At 30.0% G+C, this 24,485-nt stretch overlaps 5 protein-coding genes across 6 annotated transcripts; 2 read left to right on the plus strand and 3 right to left on the minus strand.

Moving 5' to 3' along the window:
* Positions 1-321: 321 nt before the first annotated feature.
* Positions 322-5,347, minus strand: LOC123297811 (cytosolic Fe-S cluster assembly factor NUBP1 homolog). The gene is made up of 6 exons (XM_044879601.1): positions 5,207-5,347; positions 4,893-5,137; positions 2,125-2,226; positions 1,058-1,414; positions 413-602; positions 322-347 (listed from the first exon to the last, which is right to left on the minus strand). The coding sequence occupies exons 1-6, from the start codon at positions 5,235-5,237 to the stop codon at positions 322-324; spliced, it is 951 nt and encodes a 316-aa protein (XP_044735536.1). The 5' UTR covers positions 5,238-5,347.
* Positions 5,348-6,646: 1,299 nt separating this feature from the next.
* On the plus strand, positions 6,647-9,971 carry LOC123299126 (tektin-3-like). Its single transcript, XM_044881368.1, has 8 exons — positions 6,647-6,712; positions 6,780-6,934; positions 6,992-7,243; positions 7,315-7,541; positions 8,117-8,375; positions 8,938-9,160; positions 9,221-9,375; positions 9,705-9,971. Exons 1-8 carry the CDS (start codon positions 6,686-6,688, stop codon positions 9,913-9,915), a joined length of 1,509 nt encoding a protein of 502 aa, XP_044737303.1. The 5' UTR covers positions 6,647-6,685; the 3' UTR covers positions 9,916-9,971.
* A 213-nt stretch (positions 9,972-10,184) lies between these two features.
* Positions 10,185-12,731, minus strand: LOC123297812 (cytochrome c oxidase assembly protein COX11, mitochondrial). The gene is made up of 5 exons (XM_044879602.1): positions 12,712-12,731; positions 12,088-12,289; positions 11,868-12,023; positions 11,627-11,794; positions 10,185-10,954 (listed from the first exon to the last, which is right to left on the minus strand). The coding sequence occupies exons 1-5, from the start codon at positions 12,729-12,731 to the stop codon at positions 10,811-10,813; spliced, it is 690 nt and encodes a 229-aa protein (XP_044735537.1). The 3' UTR covers positions 10,185-10,810.
* A 626-nt stretch (positions 12,732-13,357) lies between these two features.
* LOC123298368 (small nuclear ribonucleoprotein F) lies at positions 13,358-14,193 on the plus strand. 2 transcript variants are annotated; one of them, XM_044880354.1, is made up of 3 exons: positions 13,358-13,526; positions 13,740-13,934; positions 14,006-14,193. In XM_044880354.1, the coding sequence occupies exons 2-3, from the start codon at positions 13,760-13,762 to the stop codon at positions 14,095-14,097; spliced, it is 267 nt and encodes an 88-aa protein (XP_044736289.1). In that variant the 5' UTR covers positions 13,358-13,526; positions 13,740-13,759; the 3' UTR covers positions 14,098-14,193. The 2 variants fall into 2 exon arrangements, with proteins under 2 accessions (XP_044736289.1, XP_044736290.1); XM_044880355.1 differs by having other exon boundaries at positions 13,364-13,482.
* A 640-nt stretch (positions 14,194-14,833) lies between these two features.
* LOC123299175 (trimethylguanosine synthase) lies at positions 14,834-24,485 on the minus strand. The gene is made up of 11 exons (XM_044881451.1): positions 24,316-24,485; positions 24,121-24,244; positions 21,948-22,446; positions 21,033-21,593; positions 20,809-20,935; positions 19,383-19,626; positions 18,827-19,301; positions 16,842-16,973; positions 16,331-16,506; positions 16,082-16,204; positions 14,834-15,011 (listed from the first exon to the last, which is right to left on the minus strand). The coding sequence occupies exons 1-11, from the start codon at positions 24,423-24,425 to the stop codon at positions 14,898-14,900; spliced, it is 2,685 nt and encodes an 894-aa protein (XP_044737386.1). The 5' UTR covers positions 24,426-24,485; the 3' UTR covers positions 14,834-14,897.

Below are 24,485 nucleotides of genomic sequence, written 5' to 3' on the forward strand. Positions count from 1 at the left end.
TAATCCAAGCATAAATAAGCCACACAAGAATTTTGGTATGATTGAATTTTGGTTATTTCATTCTGTACAAAAGTGGATTTACGGACATTCTACCTTAAGTACAAGTTGCAGAGTTTGATGGGGAACATCATGTTCTGACATCAGATTGGACCTAGAAGATAGAATTCACACTTTTTTATTATCTAAAACCCATGCTCTTGATAAAATTGGAATAATGGAAAACTATAAAAACACAATTTTCAATACAATTTCATATAAAATAATTTATTTCAGCCAGTATAATAATATTTCATTTTTCATAAAAACACATAAAACAAGATTTCATTTTTCACAAAAGTTGATCACATCTGAAATGAAAACAAATAGATTATAAGTTTAATGTAATCAAATATATTATTATTCAGTTACATACTTTGCACAATATTTTTTACTTCTTTTTTAACCAACGATTCTTCATTTACTGTAGATAAAAAATCAGAACCTTCGTCAGCGGCCCGAGCCACTTTAGGTTCTACTGGCAAGGCACCTAATAACTGAATTTTTAAATCTGCACACATTTCTTTTGCACCTCCTGTTACAGCTGGAAATATTTCCGATTTAGCCTAAACAAATACAAAATAATAAAATATTAAAAATATTCATTACATTTTATCTTATCTACGCACGGCTTTAGCAAATAAATTGAATGGTATGAAAGTTTATGTCTCGGCTGTCGATTGCACAATCGACTTGGTAGATAAAGACCTAACAATAAAGAATTCTTTAAAATGCGACCAAGTACGGGCACTTTTTTTATCCGATCTGACTGGAATTTATTTTGGAACCCATTACATTTAGGTCAAACTTTTCAATTTTGTTGTTTTTATTTAGCTGTCATTTACCTTTGTGCAAAATATCAGAACCAAGTCCGAACTATCTTCAAAACTTTTAGATGTCGATTTAATTTTCTAATAAACCTTTCTAACATATTAATATATATACCTGGTCATTCGTTACCAAATTTATTGCCTCTTTAATTTATTTATGGTTAAAGTCATGCATAAATTGGATAAATTACCTTACATCTTGGACATACGAACTCTGTCATATTTTCGACTACACCGATTACTTGAACACCAACTTTTCGACAAAAGTCGATTTCTTTTCTTACATCTAATAAGGCTACTTCTTGGGGGGTTGTGACAATAATTGCACCAGTTAATCCAGCATTGGATAAGAAACTTGTAATTGATAAATGTTCATCGGATGTACCAGGGGGGCAATCAATTAATAAATAATCTAAAGATCCCCAATCAACATCTGCTAGAAATTGGCGTATCATACCACTCTTCTTTGGTCCTCGCCATACCACAGCATCGTCAGCAGAACTCAATAAAAATCCAATAGACATTACTGATAAATTATCCTCAACATACTAAAAATTAAATTAAAATCGATAAATTCATTTATGGTCGCATAAATAAATGAAAATATAAAAATTTCGGGGGTGAAATCAGTTTTCGTCAGGACTGCACTGGACAAAGAATTGACGGAAAAGAAGAAAGGATTATTCATTTCTTTACTATATTTCGAAAATGGACATAAAACGTGAAAACACAAATCAGCTCATATTTAAGCGAAATGAAAATGATGAAAGTGGAGTTTTATAATGCGTGCGCTCAGGGTGACGCAAAAACTGCATGTTGAAATTAGTTACAGTTTTTTAACAGCATGAAGTTAATTGATAAACGAAATGTCACTCACAATAGATATTGATATTTTTAATCCATTAATATTCTAACTTAAAAGAATTATTTTAAATGTATATCCTGCCTACCCATGTAATGTAAGATTCCGTTGTCCGATTTCAAAAATTTGATATGGTACTGATTCTGTAAGCGATCTCTTGGAGGTCCTAACAAAAAAAGGTGTCTCGCGGTAAGCACCATATCTCTGGTTTGTATAATACAAAATGAAAAAATCCAGAAAATTACTTTAGTCGATAGAAGAATACAGGTATTAATCGAAGGAATAGTCAAAATTATGATTTTTAACAAAATGGTGGCTTCAAAAAATGCAATTCTGTTCCAGAATACAGTCCAAAGAAAAGGGATAAATTTCCGAGATTTGTCTAAATATACATACAACTGGTGACCAACCCGATCCAGATTGATGAACTGATTCACCTAAAACACCCAAAACTCGAGGCTGTGATGGACCGCAAATGTCGATGTCAAGGACAGCAACCTGAAATGATTTTAAAGATTAAAAACAAAACAAACGTAGGAAAATGATAATAATAGAAAATAGAAATCATTAAAATTCATATAAAAAGAGAGGGGATGATGGTATGTCGAAACTTAACAGGCATAACAGGACATGCACAGGAATAGTTTATCAATAATATTAAGAGTTTAGTTGTGTTCATGTAGTTTATAAGTAGTGCTATATTTATTATATTAATTTATAATAACAAAATGTTAGCGCATATTGGACGGTCGGTGGAAGTACGAGGGCGTTATAATCGAGTAAGTAAAAAAAGGTTTTTATTTATTTTTTATTTCACAGCAAATTATTAAAATAAGAGCGGAAAGAAAATTATGTTTTAAAATACTTGAAAAATTGTTTTATTTAATAGGTAATTTAATATATAGGTAATTAATTATTCCGTTGAATCAAAAATTATTATCGTACTTAGTAAAATATTAATTTACATAAAACAATAATTGGTAATATGCAGATAAGAATTTACCAAGATACATTCACTAAAAGGTATATAATTATAAAATACATTTCAGCAAAATAAACACGCTTGATATAAAATTAAATTAAATTTTAAACCTTTTTTATTCAAAAACCCTGTCAACCATTTAGATGACGTAATATTTTTAAAAACAACAATCGTGCTGAACGGATCTGGGTGAAATTTGGCACAGAGGTAGATTGTAGGCTGGAATAGCACATAGGCAATATGGTTCCTATGGGATAGCATACAGGAACCATATTTTTAAACGGTTTTGTAAAAGTTCGTGAAATAGATTTTTAGCGCAAGAAGGCTTGATTAGTTTACACAGTAAGGATAAAAACTCTCAAAATCTCTTTTAATTACGGGTAACACCGCGGGATGCAACTAGTTACAACATATAAGAATGAGTTTTAAATTAATCTATAAAAACTTATAGCCCTGTATTTAGTGACAGTACCTTTCTGCCACGATAAGAGCTGTCACACCAGATTTTTCTGAAAATATATAAAATTTTCAATAAAATGGTATCTTACAAATTAATTTCCATGAAAGTGCAATTATTAAAAATTTACGTTTTCTTTGGCCATTTACAAATTTACAAATCAAAATTTGAGTAATGCAAATAACCATAAGTTGCATCCATGTGAAAAGCCCTATATCAACTTTGATGGCGATAGATAGTAACTATTTTCATCAGCTTATAAAAAAAAAAAGTTTAGATATCGAAGCAACTTTATAATATTTTTAAACGTAACTAAATATATTATAAACAAATTAAAGACTATAATTCGCGATGTTCAAATTGAATGCGCCGTTTTATGTGCTCCACTAATATGCGAAATAACATACCTATTTGTGTATATCGTGAGAACTTAGAATTATTTCAAGAAATTATGTAGTTCAAATTTCAATTCAAATTCCAGAAATCAATATCAACTACAATGACACTACCTGGTACCGATATAATACATATATGAACTGCAGTAAACTTAATAATGTAACATAATATTAATTTCGATAAACATTGCAAAATGATATTCATATAAGAATGAATTTTTATTGACTTCAAGTTGACACATAGTTATTGAGATAAATACCACGATACTCGAAATAAAATTGTATATCAAGAAAATTTATTTAAAAATGTAATTAAAAAACATACAACATTTTGCTAAATATCGAAATGTCAATTGCAACGCAATCATTGTCAGTAGCTAAATTTGTTCATATAACACATTACAAACATTTTACACAAAATTAAATATAAATATGTCAAGCATTACCAAAAATTACAGTAATCTCAGTTTGTAATGTGCTATATGAATAAATTTAGCTATTGACGATGATTGCGTTGCAATCGAAACATTGATATTTAGTGAAATGTAAGCCTGTTCTGTTGTATTTCTTTTAATTATATTTGTTTATAATAATAAATTTCTTAATATAAAATTTTATTTCGAGTATCGTGGTATTTATTTCAATTGTGCTATTATTCATGTTTATCAATAATTTCACCGTCAACTTTCAAATTTATAATTAGATCAGATAAATATACACTCAAAACCAAATTTTAGCCAGATGAAACAATTTATAAAATTTACGACCCATTTATTCATATATTCATATATTATATGAAAAAGTTTATATCATTTATTCGACAAATAGAGATTGTATCGAGGCGAGGCAGTTTAGGGCAATTCCACCAACTATCATCCACCCCTGAATTTGGGCTTACCATTGATTTAGTTAGAGGGTCGAGTTAAATTTTATTAATTCTGCAATCTCTACACTTATTGTTAGAATGAAGTGAGTAGAAGTGAAATTTCGAATAAAAAAATTTGGAATACGAGACAGAATTAGTGTAATTGACATCGGATTTGTCTTCAGCGACGAAAAATACTTACTAGATGACAATTTCAAACCAAAATAAGCATTTCAAATTAATTTGAGCTACATACGCCGCCCACTGGAACTCTATGCCCCCTTACGACTAGATTAAGTAGACTGAATGCTCCTTGGAGTCCAATAAACACGATACAAAAATCGTTTCATTAAAATCGGTGCAATTTTCCTACTTTTACTATGCATCCCGGCTTATTAGTTGTACTAATAGATGTCATATGTTATAAAATGTATAAAAATAAAAAAAAAGACAAGATAGACTTACATTTCTATCAGATTGAGAAGCTGCTAATTGCCTAGCTATTAAAGCTGTTACTGTACTTTTCCCAACACCACCCTTTCCAGACAAAATTACTATTTTATTCTTAACATTTGAGAGGCGATTTGTAACTGCATTTATTGCCTCCTGATTATCTTGTTTACCTGCACCAGAAGCACAAAATGTTCTGCTAGGACATCCAGCACATGCATCTTTTTTTCCTGCATCCTCACTTGCTGGCCCTGGACAGTCTACAAATTTTAAAATAATATGTTAATAGGTTAGGATTTGCCGTTAAAGTTTTCATTAATAATTCTTACGTTCCGGAATATTCTCATCATTTGCACTCATTTTTTAACTAATTCATAAAATAAAAACTTTTATCAAGATAATCAAAGTCAAGTGTCAATTAATTTTGACGTTTCCTCATATGACTAAAATTATTATTTTTGATCACAGACTTATATATAAACAAGTGAAAACAAATAATTGACTGAGTTAATTGCTGAAATACCATGTATAGATAGTTGTTGATTACGCATTAGTTTGTTTTTGTGCGTCATGTAAGTAAATAAAGATAAACAAACAAACAAACACACATAATATGTGTAACGCATAAATTTAAAATATAAACAATAGGTACCTGTATTCATATTATATAATGTTTCTAAACTAATTTACACCCTCACGGGTAAACAGTGATGTTTACGAAAAAATATTTCAAACAAAAGTTGTTTATTTTTTTTATAAGGAACATTTTTTACTTTAAAACTTTGTTCTATCTCTAACAGATTACAAGAATCTGTTAGAGATAGACCTTGACCTTGACCTTGACATATGTTACTTATTTACGAACTCGATCTCACTTTTTACATCCTGAGCATCTTGATATCTTTTTTCGTTTTTGAGTTATCGTGACAGACGCCCGAAAATGGACTATAATTAGGTGATTTTATGAACACCTATGCTAAAATTAGCATCAATATTTTTAAGCGTTACAAACTTGGGATTAAACTTAGTATACCTTGATATATTTTATATATACATGGTATAAATACACATGTGTGTTCTTCACGATATAATCGAAAAGTTTGTTCCATATGATTTTTAATAGGAATGTTTTTTATATATGAAATATATCAAGGTGTACTAAGTTTAGTCTCAAGTTTGTAACGCTTAAAAATATAGATGCTACCAACAAAATTTTGGTATAGGTGTTCATAAAATCACCTAATTAGTACCTACATTTTCGGTTGTCTGTTCGTCTGTCTGTCTGACAACACGATAACTTAAAAACGCGTGTTTTATAGAGTGTTCAGGACGTTAAAAGTGAGGATGAGTTCGTAAATGAGCACCATAGGTCAACTGGATCTTGAGTCCCTGCAATTGCCTTCCTCTGGATGATTACCAATTTTGCGAGAAAAAAGCTTCTGTTTTTTATTTTAATAGAAATTAAATCGATGAAAGTTAACATCATAAAGTGTGAAAAATTAAAAAATTGAATTACCGGCCCCCTCTCCATGAGCGAAATCCTGTATCCGACCTTGAAAATGAATCCATCTAATTTCCAGAGATCCTTTGAAACTTACCTATTTTTAAAAACTGTTTATATTTTAACTCAAAGGCGATCCTTTAATAGACAGTTTATCCTTTATTACAAAATCACATTTTTAAAATGTTTTGGTAAATATTAGTCACAATAAAAATACAAGTCGAAATCACTATAGTAATCAAATTTATATTTCAAATATTTATTGAAAAAAAAATTGAGTATGAGGTTTATAAATTAACTTAGAACAATGGGTGAAGAAACTGTGTTTTATTCGGTAGAATATAATTAAAAAGAATATCAAAATTATTGATAACTAATGCTAATAATATTTTATAATTTAGCAACTTCAACCATGGACTACGGTTGCTGCAGAACCATGCATGGAACAAATTTCTGGGAAGCCTATTCCTACAAGAATTGGTCGTTATTATGATACACCGCGGCCTCATCCATGGAGACCAACGCTTGGATATGAAAACATTGCGGCAACACCATTGTAAGTTCATTCATTTTTATATAAAATACTTACATTTAAATCTTTTGTGGTTTATAGACAAAGTCAATATGTTACCAACTCGCTAGTGGATCCATGCTATACTCCTTATGGAATGCCTACAGAACCGTTACATTTCCCAAACATAATCACTGGATTTGATAGAAATCCTGCACATGCAGCTCGAGCAGCTTTGTTTACTCGATATACACCAGAAGAGTGGTCGCAACATAATGTTTCACAATTTAATGAATCTGACACAATTAGAAATTATTCTGAACGATTACGAAATGATTTCGTTAAAGTGATGAGGTAATTTAATGCAGTAATTGATTAAACCTACACCATATTTTAAATAAAAAATTATAAACATTTTATCTAAGAGAAACAGATGAACAAACTGCTTCAAATCAACGTCTTTCCGGCCGAACTCTTGGAGAACGTATAACAGATGTAACATTTTGGAGAAATGAAGTCAGTAATGAACTACAGAAGCTTAACATGGAAGATCTGTCGACCAATATTAAAGCCATGGAAAAAGCTCTTCAAGATTTGGAAGGTCCTTTACACATAGCTCAAGAGTGTTTGTATCAAAGAGAAGCTAGAGAAGGTAACAATCATAAAACATCCACCAATAGGGTATTCTACTATGTTTGGAAAAGTAATTCAAAATGTTGATTTTCCGAATAAAAAGCCACAAAAAATATATATATCGGCAATAAAAACACGTTTTGTTGCCATAAAATTAAATTAAATTTTAAACGTTTTTATGCTCGCATAAACGCTGTCAGCCATTACGGAGACGTAATATTGGTAAAAACAACAGTCATGTATGTAATTATTATATGTATAAATAAAGTTGATGGTAACATAACATATAATTACTATGAAAATCATAAACAAATTAGTAATTAATGCATATTATTTTTGCCTATATGACGTCACATCATGATGCCTCGTGTTTTAGATCACGTGATATACAGATTAAAAATTATGACTTTTAATTTTAATATAATAAAACAATAATGTGCTTTTATGACTCAAAATCAGAATATTTAAGTATATTTCTACATATATTAAAAATTTTTATCAAATTTAATTTCTAGAATACTTGTAATTAAAAATTAAAATACCTTCAGTTTCAATCTTTTTACTATTGTGCTAATTTTTTTTTAATTTTATTAGACACCGAACTGGTACACGACGGTGTAGAGCAAGCCTTGTTAAAAGAAATAGAAGTAATTAAAAACTATCAACTTCGTTTTAAAAATTTACTTGAAAAATCAAGGGCACAGCAATCAAATAATCGCGCTTGTCAACATTTATTGGAAACAGATGTAAGGAGTAAAGAAGGTGCTTTAGGAATCGACAATATGTGCCATCAATTAAATAATTACTCCAGTGGCTTAGCATATTACGGTGGTATAGAAAAATATGATCCTACGTAAGAATATATTTTTAATTAAAACCAATTGAAAAAAATTTTAACACAAGCCGAAAAATGGTGAAGATCTTTGGAGGACCATTTTGTGCAATATATTCAAAGTTCCCAACTTATCTTCAGTAAATTTTAGCCTGTTTTTAAGGATGTACGAGCACAAAAGGAATCTTTAATAAAAAACTTGACTTTTTTATATGAAATTGGAAGTCTAAATCAATTCTGAACATTTTAGTAGTAGTTTAGAAAAGTAAGAATAAAATTTTTCGATATCTGGAGTAATATGCAAAATATCAAAAATTGAAAATTTTGTTTAATTATTTAGCTTTCAATATTTCGAAAACCAAGACAGATATCGAAAAATTTTATTATTATTTTTCGTCTACATTCATGAAGTTATAACAAAATTCATCATCAAAATTGAAAACAAGGTACAAATAATTTCAACCCTAAATGTAAAAATGCCTTGGTGCTTGTACTACCTTAAATTTTCTAATACAAGCATAATTATTTTACTGTTTACGTTTTTTTTTTTTAAATAACATTTTATTTATTTCAAACCATGTAGAATAAGTACAACTGATTCATGGGCAGAGAATAGTAATCGAGTCGTACTCAAATCTCAGTCAGAAAGAGCTAAATCTAATCAACTTAACTCTGATTCTGAAAATCTTATAAACTCGTGTGCGATTGAAGTTTGGAATGTTTGGTCGAATACCAACAACACACTAGCACGACGATCAGCTGAACTTATGGAAATTAAAAGTAAATTACAATTACATTTACAAAAGGTATACAGAAATATTTTTAGCACAAGTAAAAATTTTTAATAAATTGATATATTTAAACAGGTACAGCATGAATTATTTGATGTCGAGAAAAATATTGAACTTCTACGAAAAGCGATAATTGATAAAACAGCACCGATGAAAGTTGCACAAACAAGATTAGAAGCTCGTAGCCATCGACGTGGTATTGAAAATAGCAAAGATGAAGCACAAAATAAGTAAGTTACAACATTTTACTACAGACGAGAGAAAAGTAAGTTTAAGAACCATGGCATCAGTTTTGCGGCGGTACAGGTGATAATATGAATGTCACACCCCTTAGTATCTCTTAGTAGTTGGACTGCGAACATCCATTTCCTTGAACTCCACCTTTTTTTTCAAATATCGCTACACTAAGCAATACTCCGCCCTATACTTACGTGAGTTATGAATGGGTTCGTAACTTCGTTTGCCACATTACTATACTATTATATTTCATATTAATATGTAAATTGTGTGATAAACTGAAATCGTAATACTTTAACATTTTTTTTGTTTTATATTTTAGATTAATAGGTGAAGTAAAAACTTTACAAAAAAGTGTTGATATGCTTCATAGAAAACTACAAGAAGCTGAAGCACAACATCAGCAATTATTATGTACAAGAAATAATTTAGAGAAAGATTTATCATTAAAAGTGAATGCATTATTTATAGATCGGGATAAATGCATGGGAATGCGACGAGCATACCCTATAACTTCAACTATAAAGTATTAAAAATGAGCAAGCAAAAAGTGTTAGTGTTTCCACCAATGTTTGTGTAATTATTTTAAAATCACCTTTTTATTTTTACAAAATATCTGTATATTTTATTTATTTACAATTCTATTGTTTACAATTCAATAAAATAAATAACAAAATTAATATACTTTTTAAATTCACTACATTAATAAATAACCAATATTTTTATTAGTAATGAGCGCTTAATGGTCCCCAAGTGCTAAAAACTCAAATTTTCCAAATTAATCGGCTTACAAGGTGGGCCATTTTTATCTACACACCTAAATATCTCGTTTTGTAGTTAACCAATAAAAAAATAACTTAAACATAAGCTGTAGAGTTTGAAGGGTCACATGTTCTGACATCAGATTAGACCTAATTCTTCAAGATTCTTTAACAAACATGCCAACTACGGAAAAATACTTTAGCCAAAAGTTATCAAGGACAGTAGAGGACATTCGCCTCTGCCCATGAACAAACAATTATCGATAAACTTTAGCATATTTTCTGATTAAATGTAAAAATGGCATATTTTTAAGTCGCATTTCCTCCAAAAGCTTACGTTTAGGATCTTAATTGGCTTAAACCCGAGGAAATAGGTCCAATCTGATTTCAGAACATGATGGCCCCCATCAAACTCTGCAATTTTTGTTTGGGTTATTTTTATTATTGGTTAACTACAAAACGGGGTGTTTAAGTGTATAGATTAAGAAATTTCTGCATGATATTCGCACGAGAGAACTAATTTTAAATTGTCGAACTATAAAAACATAAAACAAAAGACAGTTTTTTTTCAAATTCCTCCCTATTTTTAATATATTTTTAGCAACTGAGGATCTTTTATAAAGTACAATCCATGATTCATACTCACAACCAAAAAACTACTCAGTATTCATTTTACGAAAGACGGCACTGGTAGTTTAAGACCTTCTTTGGCTTCAAAAAATGTATATGATAAAGTAATATTATCAACCAATTCCATTTTTGGATCTTCTGCAAATTCTGGATCAATATAGAAGAATACGGGCATATCAACCTAAGACGATAAAAATTTACTAGCCAAAATTATTTAATTTCTCGTCAAAAAGTAAGGGGCTGCGTACACTAATATAAAAACTTTTGTTCTAACTCTAATAGATTACAAGAATGGTCCTACGGACCCAAGACATATGTTACTCATTTACCCTTGGCATATGTTACTCATTTACGAACTCGACCTCACTTTTTACATCCTGAGCACGGTATATTTCATCTTGATGGCTTTTTTCGTTTTTGAGTTACCGTGTTGACAGACAGACGCACACTGAGAAAGGGCTAATTAGGTGATTTTATGAACACTTATACCAAAATTTTGTTGGTAGCATCAATTTTTTTAAGCGTTACAAACTTGATATACATTCATATATTTCATATGTACATGGTATAAAAAGTTTTCCATATATAGCCAACTTAAGTAGAACACCCTGTATATGTTAAACGAAGTGACTGACTTATATAATTCTTTTTATGTTTTTTATAAGTGTGCTATTATTGGAGTGGGTAATCTTAAGCCATATGAAGGTTCTTGGGCATAGAGAACTTAGGGAGCTATTTAATAAGCCAAAAAAGATAAGGAAACGTCAGAATTAATGATTTGTGATATTATTATCGATTATAACGATTATATAGTGATTATATTATTTCTAAATTTTAAAATGTATATGTATACCTGTTCATGGGGATTTAATAATTGTTCTTCAAAACAAAAACATTGTATTTTATTAAAATATTGTCCTGCTTCAAATGGAACAACATTATAAGTACTTATACCAGTTACTGGATGGTCTGTTGGATTTTTTGCAGTATAAAAAGCTAATGCTGTTTCACCAGGAACTACCTAAAATTCTATCATTATATTTACTAATTTTAAACATCATTAATTTAAATACAAGCTCAAAATAAATAATTACCGTAATTTCAGTTTGCTGTGGCTTAAAATTCCATCTCATACTTGCGCCAATATCGGCATTAAATCTAATTTTTATTAAACGTTCTCGTATAGGTTTCATATCTTCTATGTGAACGCCTGAATCATCTCTTCCTACCGTACCCCCATAACTATACGCCTATTTCAAAAGATAATTCATGAGTTGCAAATATTACAAGTAAAGTCAAAATTATTATATTTACTTGACAAAACATTCTATACAATGGTACTGCTGCATAACTTAAACCTGCAGCTAAAATTCCAGCCGCAGTTACATAGTATAACGTGGATTTTAAGTCTTTTTGGTTAATGTGTTTATGATTTTTAATATGTTCATTTGGTGCTAACTTGATTTTGGTTTCATGAAATAGTTTTGTATTATTTAATATTAAATTTTTTACGAATTTTTTACTTATACAAAAATTTGTACATATTTTGAGGTTAAAAATATTCATTTTGGGCGTTAATATATTATGAATGTTATAATGTTTTATGAATGTAACATTTTTAAAAAGGAATTAAATACTTATTGTGTATTTTCTAATCTTAAAGATTGTATTTTTTCTAAACTTCTGTTATGTTGCTAAAATGTTCGATTCAATTTGAATTGATTAGGTCATGAATAAACATCTGACAGGTTTATAACAATATCAATAGGCTGCCGCTGCATTCATTACAGTAAACTGCATGGGCGTCCCCAAGAGATGTATAGGTAGGGGCAGCTGTCCCTTAACGTGGCTTGTCATGGTGAACTAACTGGTAGAAATCGTCACGTAACCATGTGCTGTATGTGCTATATCCATGGCAACCATTATATGTTCACCTACTTGACACTTACCAAATTCATCACTATTCTGTTAGCTGTTAAACGAACAACAATTTATAAACGCTAATTATTTAATAAATTATTATAACTAATTAGTTTATTATAATATATTTTTATTAAGGTGAGCGATCAAAAACAGTCCGTCTGTCTGTCGTCACGATTACTCAAAAACGAAATGGAGATCAAGCTGAAATTTTAATAGCATCTTAAAATCGTAACATTAAGTGAAGCTATAAGTTCGTAAATGAGCAACATAGGTCAATTGGATCCTGTAAACCGTTAGAGATAGAACAAAAGTTTAAATGTAAAAACATTTTTGAAACATTTTTTCGTAAACGTCACCGCAAATCATTGATATTCAACAAATTATTGATATTGTTGAATATCAGTGTTGAAGCACTGATATTCAACACTTTCTATACAGAGTATTTCAACAATTAACTCAGTCAATTATTTGTTTTCGCTTGTTTACCTATAAACAAAATTTTGGTATTATTTACCAAATTTTCCATTTCTTCAGATTTTGCCAACATTTTTTTATATTTTCTTAAATAGCACAGCTAACAAAAAAAAAAACCCTCGATGGTGGAAGAATTAGTTATAAAACTGCCACTGCCACCCTACATCAAGGATTTTCTGCACTTTATGTGTAGAACAGAATGCAACCTAATTTTATAATTTTCTCTAACCGGCAAATGCTTTAGTAATTGCATAGGTTAAAATCGCTCAAAACTAAGTGAAAAATAATTTTCATCGTTTCGTAAATTGAAGGATAAGTCATCGCATTAAATTATTTTGAATAATCTTTATTTGCAGGTATTTAAAAATATAAATTATACTACGTTTGAATAACTAACCTAAAAATAATTGTTCAAGCATAAAGCATTAAACTGCGAAATTTCCGGGTTAAAGAAAATTTTTTTTCGGAAATTTTAAAAATTTCTATTTGAAGATAATGTTTATCTAGGCCCCCTATTCTTTTCCATTAAAATAATATACCTAATTGATCGATTTCAATTCTGTTTTCAGTAAAATAAACAACATTAAACATGGCAACTGCTATGCCCATAAACCCTAAACCATTTTTAAATAGTTTAACCGGTAAGCCTGTAATGGTGAAACTGAAATGGGGCCATGAGTATAAAGGATACTTGGTGTCGGTCGATGGATATATGAATTTACAATTAGCCAATACTGAAGAACATGTAGATGGTAACTGCACAGGTAGGATATTTATGAAATTTGTTTTAAAATAAATATTTGTATGCTAATTTTTAACGAATTTTTGTTTGTAGGTAATTTAGGCGAAGTACTAATAAGATGTAATAATGTATTGTATATTCGTGGTATTGACGAAGAAGATGAAGAAGGAGAAATGAAGGACTAAATGTTCATTTGTAGAGTTTAAGTTAATGTATTGTGATTCGTATTTTTGTATAAAACAAATAAAAATAATCAGTTAAATACTAATTAGTTATAATACGTGGGACTCCACCTATATTTGGCTGAGAAATAGTCAAAAATTAACCTTTTTTAAAATGAAACCCAAATTTTTTGCAGCCTGTTGAGTTTTTTGTTTCTTCAGGTTTTTGTTAAAAATTTATTAATAATAATTTGTAAATAAAATTTATTTAGAAAACATTAATTAAGAAAAATAAATCTAAAATCAACGGCGGAAATCCAGTTTCCATTGGGCAATAATGCGTGTTTACTTTTCAATTTTATTTTAATGTTCTGCTACATGGTAAAAATTGACGAAAAAACAAGTTCGGGAAAACAATCAAATTTTGCAATTTAATGGGGAGAATCCGAGTTGAGTTCGTCGATTTTTTGCTTTTGTGCGTTAATCCCTTTGAAAATACACTATTTAAAATATATGATCTAAGGTTAACCCTGTGATAATGCTCAGAGGTCTAGGGGTTGTCCACACACGATAACGAGTTATCGAGAATCCACTGTATTTCTTTTTGATCAATTTTGATTGTACTAAATGGTTGGTTTTAAATAAGTGTACACTACATTGTATTGTGTATGTAATTTATTTTTTCTACTAATAAAAGATGTAGAAACGTATTTTCTACATGAATTAAAAAAACAAACAATCTAAAGATAAATCATTAAAAGTAAAGAATGTTATTACGTACAGTCTTTGTGAAATTTAAATTATTACTCTTATAACTAAGTAAATTAATCCAAACAATGAATTAAATCACCATAAAATGCAGTTAAAGATACAAAACTTTTATCTAAAAAATTTTGTTCAACTTCAACTTTACCATTTGGTCCTGCGAAGAGTGCTAACTGTAAACGAAAAAATCATATTTATTATATAACTAATTTTAAACGAACTAAAATTACTTTTTACGATTAAAAGTTACTTTTTACAATTAAAATTACCTAGAACTCCAATTTAGTCTGATACATATCAAATGAGAAAGCCTTGTATTTCTTATTTTTGATTGAGCGGTGTACTATATTCTACGTTGCAGTCCAGTCTGTATACGTTTATTAGTAACAAGACTATGCCTGAAAACAACCACTAAAATATGCTAACTACAGGGTAAATACTAAAAGTAATAGCCAAATGTGGTACTAACTATAATTAATAATTGCTGAACTGTCTCTTAGTACCGAGGATAATAATAATAAAACATAAGAAGGGTACCGCAAATGGGACCCTAACCTCTTCTAAGGTCCTCTGTGCCGTTCTTGATAACAACCTGCTTTTTAATGCTTTTTTAAGCAGACGAAGCTATAGAATTCTATCGAGGCTAGATGCCACATAGAAAGGGTACAGCTTCTTCGCTGGAATTTCTCCCAAGATTGGTGAATCCAAGGTTTCGGACCAAACATTCTAAATCTGACGTCCTGCAGGTGCAAATAACATGTATAGACGTTTCATCGTTCTCCATACAGGTTCTAGAAATGGAATCATTAGAGAGCCCCATGTTGTGAAGGTGGTTTCTTTATGTGTGCGGCAGTATTCTTTATGTAATGCTGTCACTTTTTCCGAAAATCGTGTCATTTTTGGCCAAGAGTTTAACTTGTTTGGTACAAAAACGGCATATTAAGTATTTTTCATCCAAACTTTGCTCTAGCAGATATTTTTGGCCGATGTTTACGAATCCGATTCGTAATGAATTCTATGATGTCTTCCGAAAATCGTGTCAATCGGGGCTGTTTCCTCACTTTTCCTATGCATTCCGGCTTATAGGTGTACTTATACTATGCTTTTAAAAAATTTATCTCAAAGAATCGTATTTTTTTGTGTGCTACTAGACGAAAACAGATCCTAGCAGATTTACTAAGTCAAAAGCTTTTGGAGTATTTTACATTGTATAACGTAACTTATAAAATTGAATAAAAATTACCTGACTAGTATTGCTATTTCGTGGTAAAAAAACCGATACATTATGCGTAATATGTCTCGTTTTCTTTAATAATTCTGAAAGAGGTTCTGGTTCAAGCATTGATTCTAAATCGTATTTTTCAGTCTGAAAGTATAAAATTGTTTTATAAATTCTTTAAAAAACATTCATAAAAAATGAACAAATATTTGAAATTAAATTTAATACTATTCAATAGAAAATTAATCGTTTGAAAAAAATATTTTTATATACCTTTAGATAACTTGGACCACCCCAAGGAGGACTTAAAAATACTACATCGGCTTTTAAATTATGATAAATTTTCGTGAAATCTCCAACGATAAATTCAATACGATCAGCAACACCATATATACTAGCATTGTGCTTTGCTAATTTAATTTTTTCTGGATCTATATCTATTGCAATTACTGGAAAAATATTCAAAATACAATTAAATTAATTGAATTTTATTTACATATATACAGGATGCTTTTTTAACTTGTCATATGCGTGAAACACGAAAAATAAGTTTAAGCTAGGAAAATGCTCCAAACGAAAAATGTTAATTTCAAAGGCACACATCGTATACGAGTATTGAATTCAATCTAAGTTTTTCAGTTCAATTAAGACCTCCCTCTAATCCATAACTGGTAAACATTCAACGAACACTTTATGGTAATACGGTAATCTGTAGATCAATTTTTTTTGGAAATTGCATAGATATTTCTAACAGAACTTACGAATACTAAATTTTTGAACTTACCTTTTTCGCATGTTAAAGCAAATTGAATTGTATTTCCACCAGCGCCACAAAAAGCATCAATTATTATATTTGAACTACAACGTTCTGCAATGTATTTAGCAACTTTTTCTGGAGTAACCGAAAACCAACTTTCTAAAAAGACAATTCGACATTTTTTAAATAATTACAGAATGTGCCATTTTAATCTATACACCTAAACATCTCGTTTTGTACGTAACCAATCAAAAAATAAATATTTTTAAGTCGCTTTTCCTCCGAAAACTACCGTTTTTCGAAAAAATTATTTAATCAAAAATTGTAATTTCTTTATGAGGATCAACTTTCTAATTTAAAGCGTTATTCTATCTCTTAATACCGTTAAGGATCTAAATTGGCTATTAAATGAACCCGAAGAACTAGATCCAATCTGATGTCAAACAAGTGAAAACAAACAATTGACTGAGTTAATTGTTGAAATACCATGTATAGGCAGTGTTGATTACTCTTTCACATTACACATACATTCATGTCACACATATACCACTAGTTCGATTTACATCTAGGCATATAAATATCGCGAGTATGACAAAGTACATGCGTTAAGCAATGCATCTAAGTAAGAGATATTATAGATGTTATATGAAATTGCAAAAAAGACTTGTATCGTGGCTTCGATGTCTTTTCAGCTATACAACAGTTCTTCTGTTGTGTGCCTGCATAGAGTGGGAGAGAACACATGTATATAATACTGCTCACTTAGATGCATTATATAAAAATTTCAGCTTGATATGTTTTTTCGTTTTTTAGTTATCGTGATGACAGATGGACAGACGACAGACAGACAGACCGAAAATGGACTAATTTAATGATTTTATGAATACCTATACCTAAATTTTGTTCATAGCATCAATATTTTTAAGCGTTACAAACTTGGGACAAAACTTAGTATACCTTGGTATATTTCACATACATAAACTAAAGTATTCTCAATGTCACAAAAAATGCTCGTTTTAAAACATTCTAAGTGTTACTATTATAACATAACATATGATGCGTACACTTAGAATGTTTTAACTGTGGCACTTTTTCTGATAGTGAGTGTACATAAACAAAAAATCGAAAAAAATTTATGGTTTCTGATTTGAATGAAACTTAGTATATAAGGTAATTTTGACCCAAAAAATTCAAAAATCGTATTCATTTGTTGATTGGAAGCATAGTTTTAGAAATATCATCCATTTTCTCATATTTTGGCTCGATATCTCCGAAACTAGTTGCCTAACCGTTATATTAATACCATTTTTGTAATTTATGGGTCATAATTACCTTATAAACTGAGTTTTATCGAAATCGGAGCTAACATTTTTTTTTCGATTTTTTCGATTTTTGTAAAGGGCACCCCTTAAAAAAGTTCCAAAAAATCGAAAAAAATTTATGGTTTCTGATTTGGATAAAACTTAGTATATAAGGTAATTTTGACCCAAAAAATTCAAAAATCATATTCATTTGATGATTGGAAGCATAGTTTTTGAAATATCACCCATTATCCCATATTTTGGCTCGATATCTCCGAAACTAGTTTCCTAATCGTTATATAAATACGATTTTTGTAAATTATGGGTCAAAATTACCTTATAAACTGAGTTTTATCGAAATCGGAGCCAACACAGACGGACGGACGGACAACCGGAAATGGACTAATTAGGTGATTTTATGAACACCTATGACAAACTTTTTTTCCCAGCATCATTATTATTAAGCGTTACAAACTTGGGACTAAACTTAATATACTATGTATATTTCATATATACATGGTATAAAAATGATGTCCGACATCAAACTTTGAAACTTTTCTTAAAATTATTTTTTGATTTGTTAACTACAAAACGAGATTGACATTTGAGCCGTAACGGTCTGGATCTATGCTTCATTCGGGCTGCAAAGCACAAAGGTAATTGAACATTTCATTTTCCGTAATTCTGTCATATTTAATAATACCTACTTACCATAATCAAGTAAAATTCCTTCATCAAATTTACTAAATAACTGAAATCGTTTAAACCAATATTTTTTCAATTCAGGATTTTCAGTTACAATTGTTGGATAGTTTGAAGTAGGATTCTTTTTCGATCGTTTCTTACGTTTTTTCTCCTTTTTTACAGAATTATTTGTATCACAATCAGAACTTTTATCTAATTCATCAACAAGATTATCTATTGATTTATTAGCAAAAATTCGAGAACGTGCAATAATACTGTCTAAACTTTCAGGAATATTTGATTGATTTGTGGTTGAATCAGTTGTTTCTTTAGTTATTTCTATGTTTTCATAACAATCACATGCAGCTACATTCTTTTTTGATTGCGAACGTAATTTTGTTAAATTTCCCGAATGTTTTTCGTCATCTGAACTAGTTTCTAGATCTATTGGCAACACGTGATCATTCGATATTTCGTTTGATTTTTTAAAAACAATCTCATCCTAAAATATACAATCAATTTAAGCGACACACTTTGTGTTTTTGACTATAAAACGATTTAATTTAAATTTAAAAAAAATTACCTCGTGCCCCGTAACTGTGTTTCCTTCCTCGTCAAAATAAATATGTTTGCGAACTATGGAATTTGTTGGAAGTGTCATTTTTAATTGCCTATTTTGTAATCGAATATGTTTTTTTCGAAATGAAACATCTCCTGATATATTTGACGATGTTTCTGGAGACCAGACATATCCCATTAACGAAAATGCTCCAGAAAGACGTTCTGTATTGCTATTTGAACTAACCTCTTCAGAATCACTTTCATGACTGTAATAAATAATAAAATTTTGGCAAAACAGGAATTAAAAATTAGAAATTACAATGATCTCGAAAAATTCTTATGAAAAATTGGTTGCACTGAAAATTTATAAAATTATGATTTTTGATAGTTTTTACTCACGGTCATATATACAGGTCTGTTAACTTCATATACCATCACATAGAGTGAAGCGTGATCGATATAGTTGAACCGTAAAGTAGTTCCCGCGTAGAACACTGGTGGCGCATGAGTAGTCGTTTGCATTTGGTATACTTTATTTCGTATTGATAACGCAAACTTCGACAAGCACGCCATCTGCAGTCTAGATCAAGAAGCTCCAGTAGCGATACGCGTATCGGTCACAGGTTTGGGCAACGAGTTGTTAGACCTGTATATACGACCGTGTTTTTACTGGTAGTTTCATTCTGACAGTTAATGAGTAAAAAAAGGTCTCCAGGGACACAAAGTTCAGGTTTTTTGAAAATTCATTGAAGTATTTATATATTCCATTTTTAAGACCTATCTCCAATAAGACCCCACACAATGGAGTTCAAAAAAATAAAAATTTTAATCGGTGAATTTTTTTAAATTGAATAAATAGCAGACGTGCATTATGGCATATATTTCAACTTTTGCCTTTCACTAACCAAGAAGAACTATCAGAATTCCTACATCTAGAAATTTTGCTTGAATAAAACCATTTCCTATCAGAGAACTTTGTGGTGTCCTTTCTTGCATTTTTATAAAGTTGTAGTGTAGATTCTTTTTAGTAACCACGCAAATTTGTATATATTTTGTGCTAGAGAACACGTTCCTGATGGAAAAATATTTGAAGAAAGAATAAGTCTTTAAGTTTTAAAAACACTCAAAAAATCTTAGAAACTCTGAAAAAGTCTTAGGAACTCTGAAAAACATTAAATTTCTAAACGTTTTTGGACTGTCTAATTCGGACTGAATAAGGCTGGATAACTCTGAATCAGACAGTCCAAAAAAGTTGAGAAATTCAGAGTTATTCAGAGTTCCTAAGACTTTTCAGAGTTTCTAAGACTTTTAAGGCTTATTAAAACTCATTCTTTCTTCACATATTTTTTCTACCAGGGATATCTAAAATAGTACATTGCAATTCTGAAACACCCTATATAAAAATGCTAGAAGTCTGTGCGTAAGTGCCTGGTGAAATAGAATATTACCTCCGCTTTAAAAGAGTTGTATTATTTTCTTCGTCATTCATTCGTGAATGTATATTCTTTGAAGAACCACCAAAAAAAGCAGGCAATCCTAATTTTAACATTTCCTGCTCATCAGATTGACCCAAATCTAAAAAATGAAGAGAATATATACAGTAAAAAAAACACTCAAAACCGACGATAAAAACCGCGTATAGCAGGTGTCATGATTCTATTAACTTACTCACCTGATACTTCTAAACTATGGTTTTTCTCCACTTCCGTATTACTAACATCATTACATATCGAATGATGATTTTCATTAAAACTTGTACATTTATCAGAATTCATTTTTAAATTATCTTTTTCATTAGTAACATCCACCTCTTGTATATTTATAATAAAATTTTCATCTTCTTCATTCATTACTTTTAAATTACTTAGCGTACGTCCAATAGAATGTATAACAGATAGCTCTTTGCGAGATATTTTTTTCTTTTCGTTATTGTCAAAAGATGTGATACATTGATCACCACTTTTAAATTTATCTTTATCAAATTTAAATTTTTGAAAATTTATAAAATATTGTTCTTCAAAATGTTGTTGCCATAAATGTTGCCAATATTGATCAACGTCTATGGTTGTCCCTAATTCATTCTCTGATTCAGAGCTAGAACTTAATGAACTTTGTATTGGCGAAAGTGGTTCTGATAACGAACTCGAGCTACTACGACTACTGCTGCTACTACTGCTTGATTCTAATGAAGAAATTGTAATTTTTGTAACATTGGTCATAGAATCTGTAGTACCTTTAAAAAATTATTTAAAATAGTTAAAAACAAATAAAAGTAAAATACAATAATCAAGATAATGAAGAAATATACACAGTGACTTCTTTATTATATCTTACGAAAAAATGATTGCTATGCACCTCTAGAAAATTATCTTCAAATATGAGATATTAATAGGAAGGTCCTTCTTATCAAAGTTTTCATTTTTACCTCAACCCATAATCAAAAAATTCATATCGAAATTGAACGTTCTACCAAAGAGGTGTGACACTTTTTCCACTTTGGATTAGATATTTTCGTGGGTTATGTATACTTCTTCGCCCAACAATGATGTCAGAGAGTTAAAATTGGTCATAGAATCTGTAATATTACCTTTAGTATTTACAGCACTACATTCCGAATCACACCTTGGATTTATTAACAATTGTTCGATTGACTCTTGTGTTTGATGATGACTTTCATCAATACTTGCTGGTGATAAAGGATTCCAACCGTCAATTAACTTATTATGATATGAATCGTTATCTGAACATTTCCTTTCATTTGATATTGATTTATCGTCTGTATTATTTATTGATATTTCATCGATTGTTGGATTTGTACAATCTGAATTATCTAATTCAAAACAATCTGGTTTTATATAATCGCTGTATTTATTTATCCATGATGTCCATATTAATTTTTCACCATTATGTGCCCAAAATTGTTCCCATGTTTCTTGTTCAACAAATGATTCAGATAAATCTGCACCACTATCACTGGATTGTAGACCACGAGAAAATGGCGGGGCGCTGCGTAAGCTATCGTGTTCGTCTGTTGATATATTATCAGTGTGGGATGCACTGCAATAGCAGCTTAACGCGCTATCCACCTAATATAAAAAATCATTTGTTAAATTATTGACAGATTTCTTTGAGATATAACGAAAATTGCAAGATTAATGCTTTAACTACTAATGATCTCTTATTTGTTCTTATCACTAAATAAATTTATATGCAAGATAGGTGGCGTTGCTACAAAGGAGCAGGATTGGAAAACAGTCTGATTTGGATTCAATCGATTCATTTGATTATTTTGAGAAATGTTTACTAGGGGTGGAAAAACGGGGATGAAATTTTTATTAATTTTTATAAAGTACTAGCTGTGAACTACCCGCTTCGCTGGGCAACTTCAATTTAAAATACCTTCCTCTTGAATCTTCTATCTATTAGAATCAAAATCCGTTGCGTAGTTTTAAAGATCCAAGCATACATAGGGACATAAGGACACACAGCGGAAAGCGACTTTGTTTTATGCTATATATTGATAAAAAAATTTCGAAAACATTGCCATAAAAATTAAAATTTGAATAATATTTTGAATGGATATTATCTTTTACTTTTTTATAGTATGAGATGTAATTGGAGACCTGGACAACTCGATATTGATAACCCGTGGACTCCTCATGGACCCGTTAGTTCATTTGGGTAGATTAGTTTTTTTTTTTGTTGGTATTTTTCATAAAGGGCTGCCAAATCAAAATTTCAAAAAACCTTGAGATTATAACACTAAAACCGAATTATCAAGAAACCGAAGAAACGCCTCGCCAACCGATTTCTTCGATCCACAACAGTAGACTTGGCACCCTTAAGATTCTATCATCTAGATTTTTCTAACGTCATAAGAGAGAACGTGTTATCTTTAAAAGAAAAAAAATATAATTCTCTAAATAGAGTGTATTACTTCAGTAAATCTGCCTGTATATCAGCACCTCATAGTAACACCACGCAGAGGAAATTCAACAACGTTACCGATTGTACACTTCACTTCTGAATTGGACTAAATATTTAGTTTTATTCGTAAACTAAACGGTGAATTACAACCTAATTAGGCTCAAAGCATCCCTAATTTCGTTGAACACGACATCTTTGGAATTTGTTTCGCCAAAATATTTTTAGCCGCTAGTTGTTACAAATACCTTAACAGCTGAAACCTTGCTAAACCAAAAACTGGATGAAAAACCTATTAAGTAGTTGTGTACCAAACAGTGGCGTAGCTCGCCTTGGAGGGGCCCAAATGAAGGGTAAAGATTTTTCACAAAAGAAACAAAAATGCTTGCATTAAATTAAAATAAAAATTTTTTTATTATAAGTTATCACTTCCTCCTAGAAATTGAGATAGAATAATTCAAATTAAATATTACACAAGTTAGAGGCCTCTGTAGCCCCGTATCATTTATACGGGTGATACGACGGTAGCTACGCCCCTGGTACCAAATGCAAATCTACTAGAAATAATATTAAATCATTATTTGGATTAGCTTGAAAATAACAAAATGTGACAGTGATTTAAAAAAAACATGTGCTTTAAGTAAATTTACACAAAGAAATATTTTGACATTTTGAAAATAAAAGTACTTTTAATAAATTTCAATAAATTTGCGGTAAAATTTAACTAAAATTTAGCATGCTGTTTTTTTATTATTTTGAGTATTACTTGAAATTGTTTAAGAAGAAAAATTAATCAACTATTTTGCATGCAATAACTAATTGAATTTTCTTCTTACGTCTTTAGTATTAATTACTGATGGTGTTTCTTCAGTAATGTCAGTATTTTTTATTACGTTTTCAACGATTTCGTTATTTTCCTTACTTATATTTCCAAGTTTATTTGCATTGTCGAGTCCATTCCTATATTATGTTATAAATCACGTGTAGTGTTACTCAATATAAATCATTCATGTTTAAATTGAAATGTTTACCTAATGAAAACACGACTGCATAAACAATAGATATCTTTTTTCAAATTTAAATTTTCTTGTGTTAAAAATAAGTCAATTTCTGCAAGTGGTTCCCATTGACATTCACACATTTTCTTTTTCAATTCAAATTATTGTTATTAATTTGATTTTGTAAAATCGTTTTTAAATCA

The sequence above is a fragment of the Chrysoperla carnea genome, chromosome 4, assembly GCF_905475395.1.
Source record: "Chrysoperla carnea chromosome 4, inChrCarn1.1, whole genome shotgun sequence".
Taxonomy (NCBI): Eukaryota; Metazoa; Arthropoda; class Insecta; order Neuroptera; family Chrysopidae; genus Chrysoperla; species Chrysoperla carnea.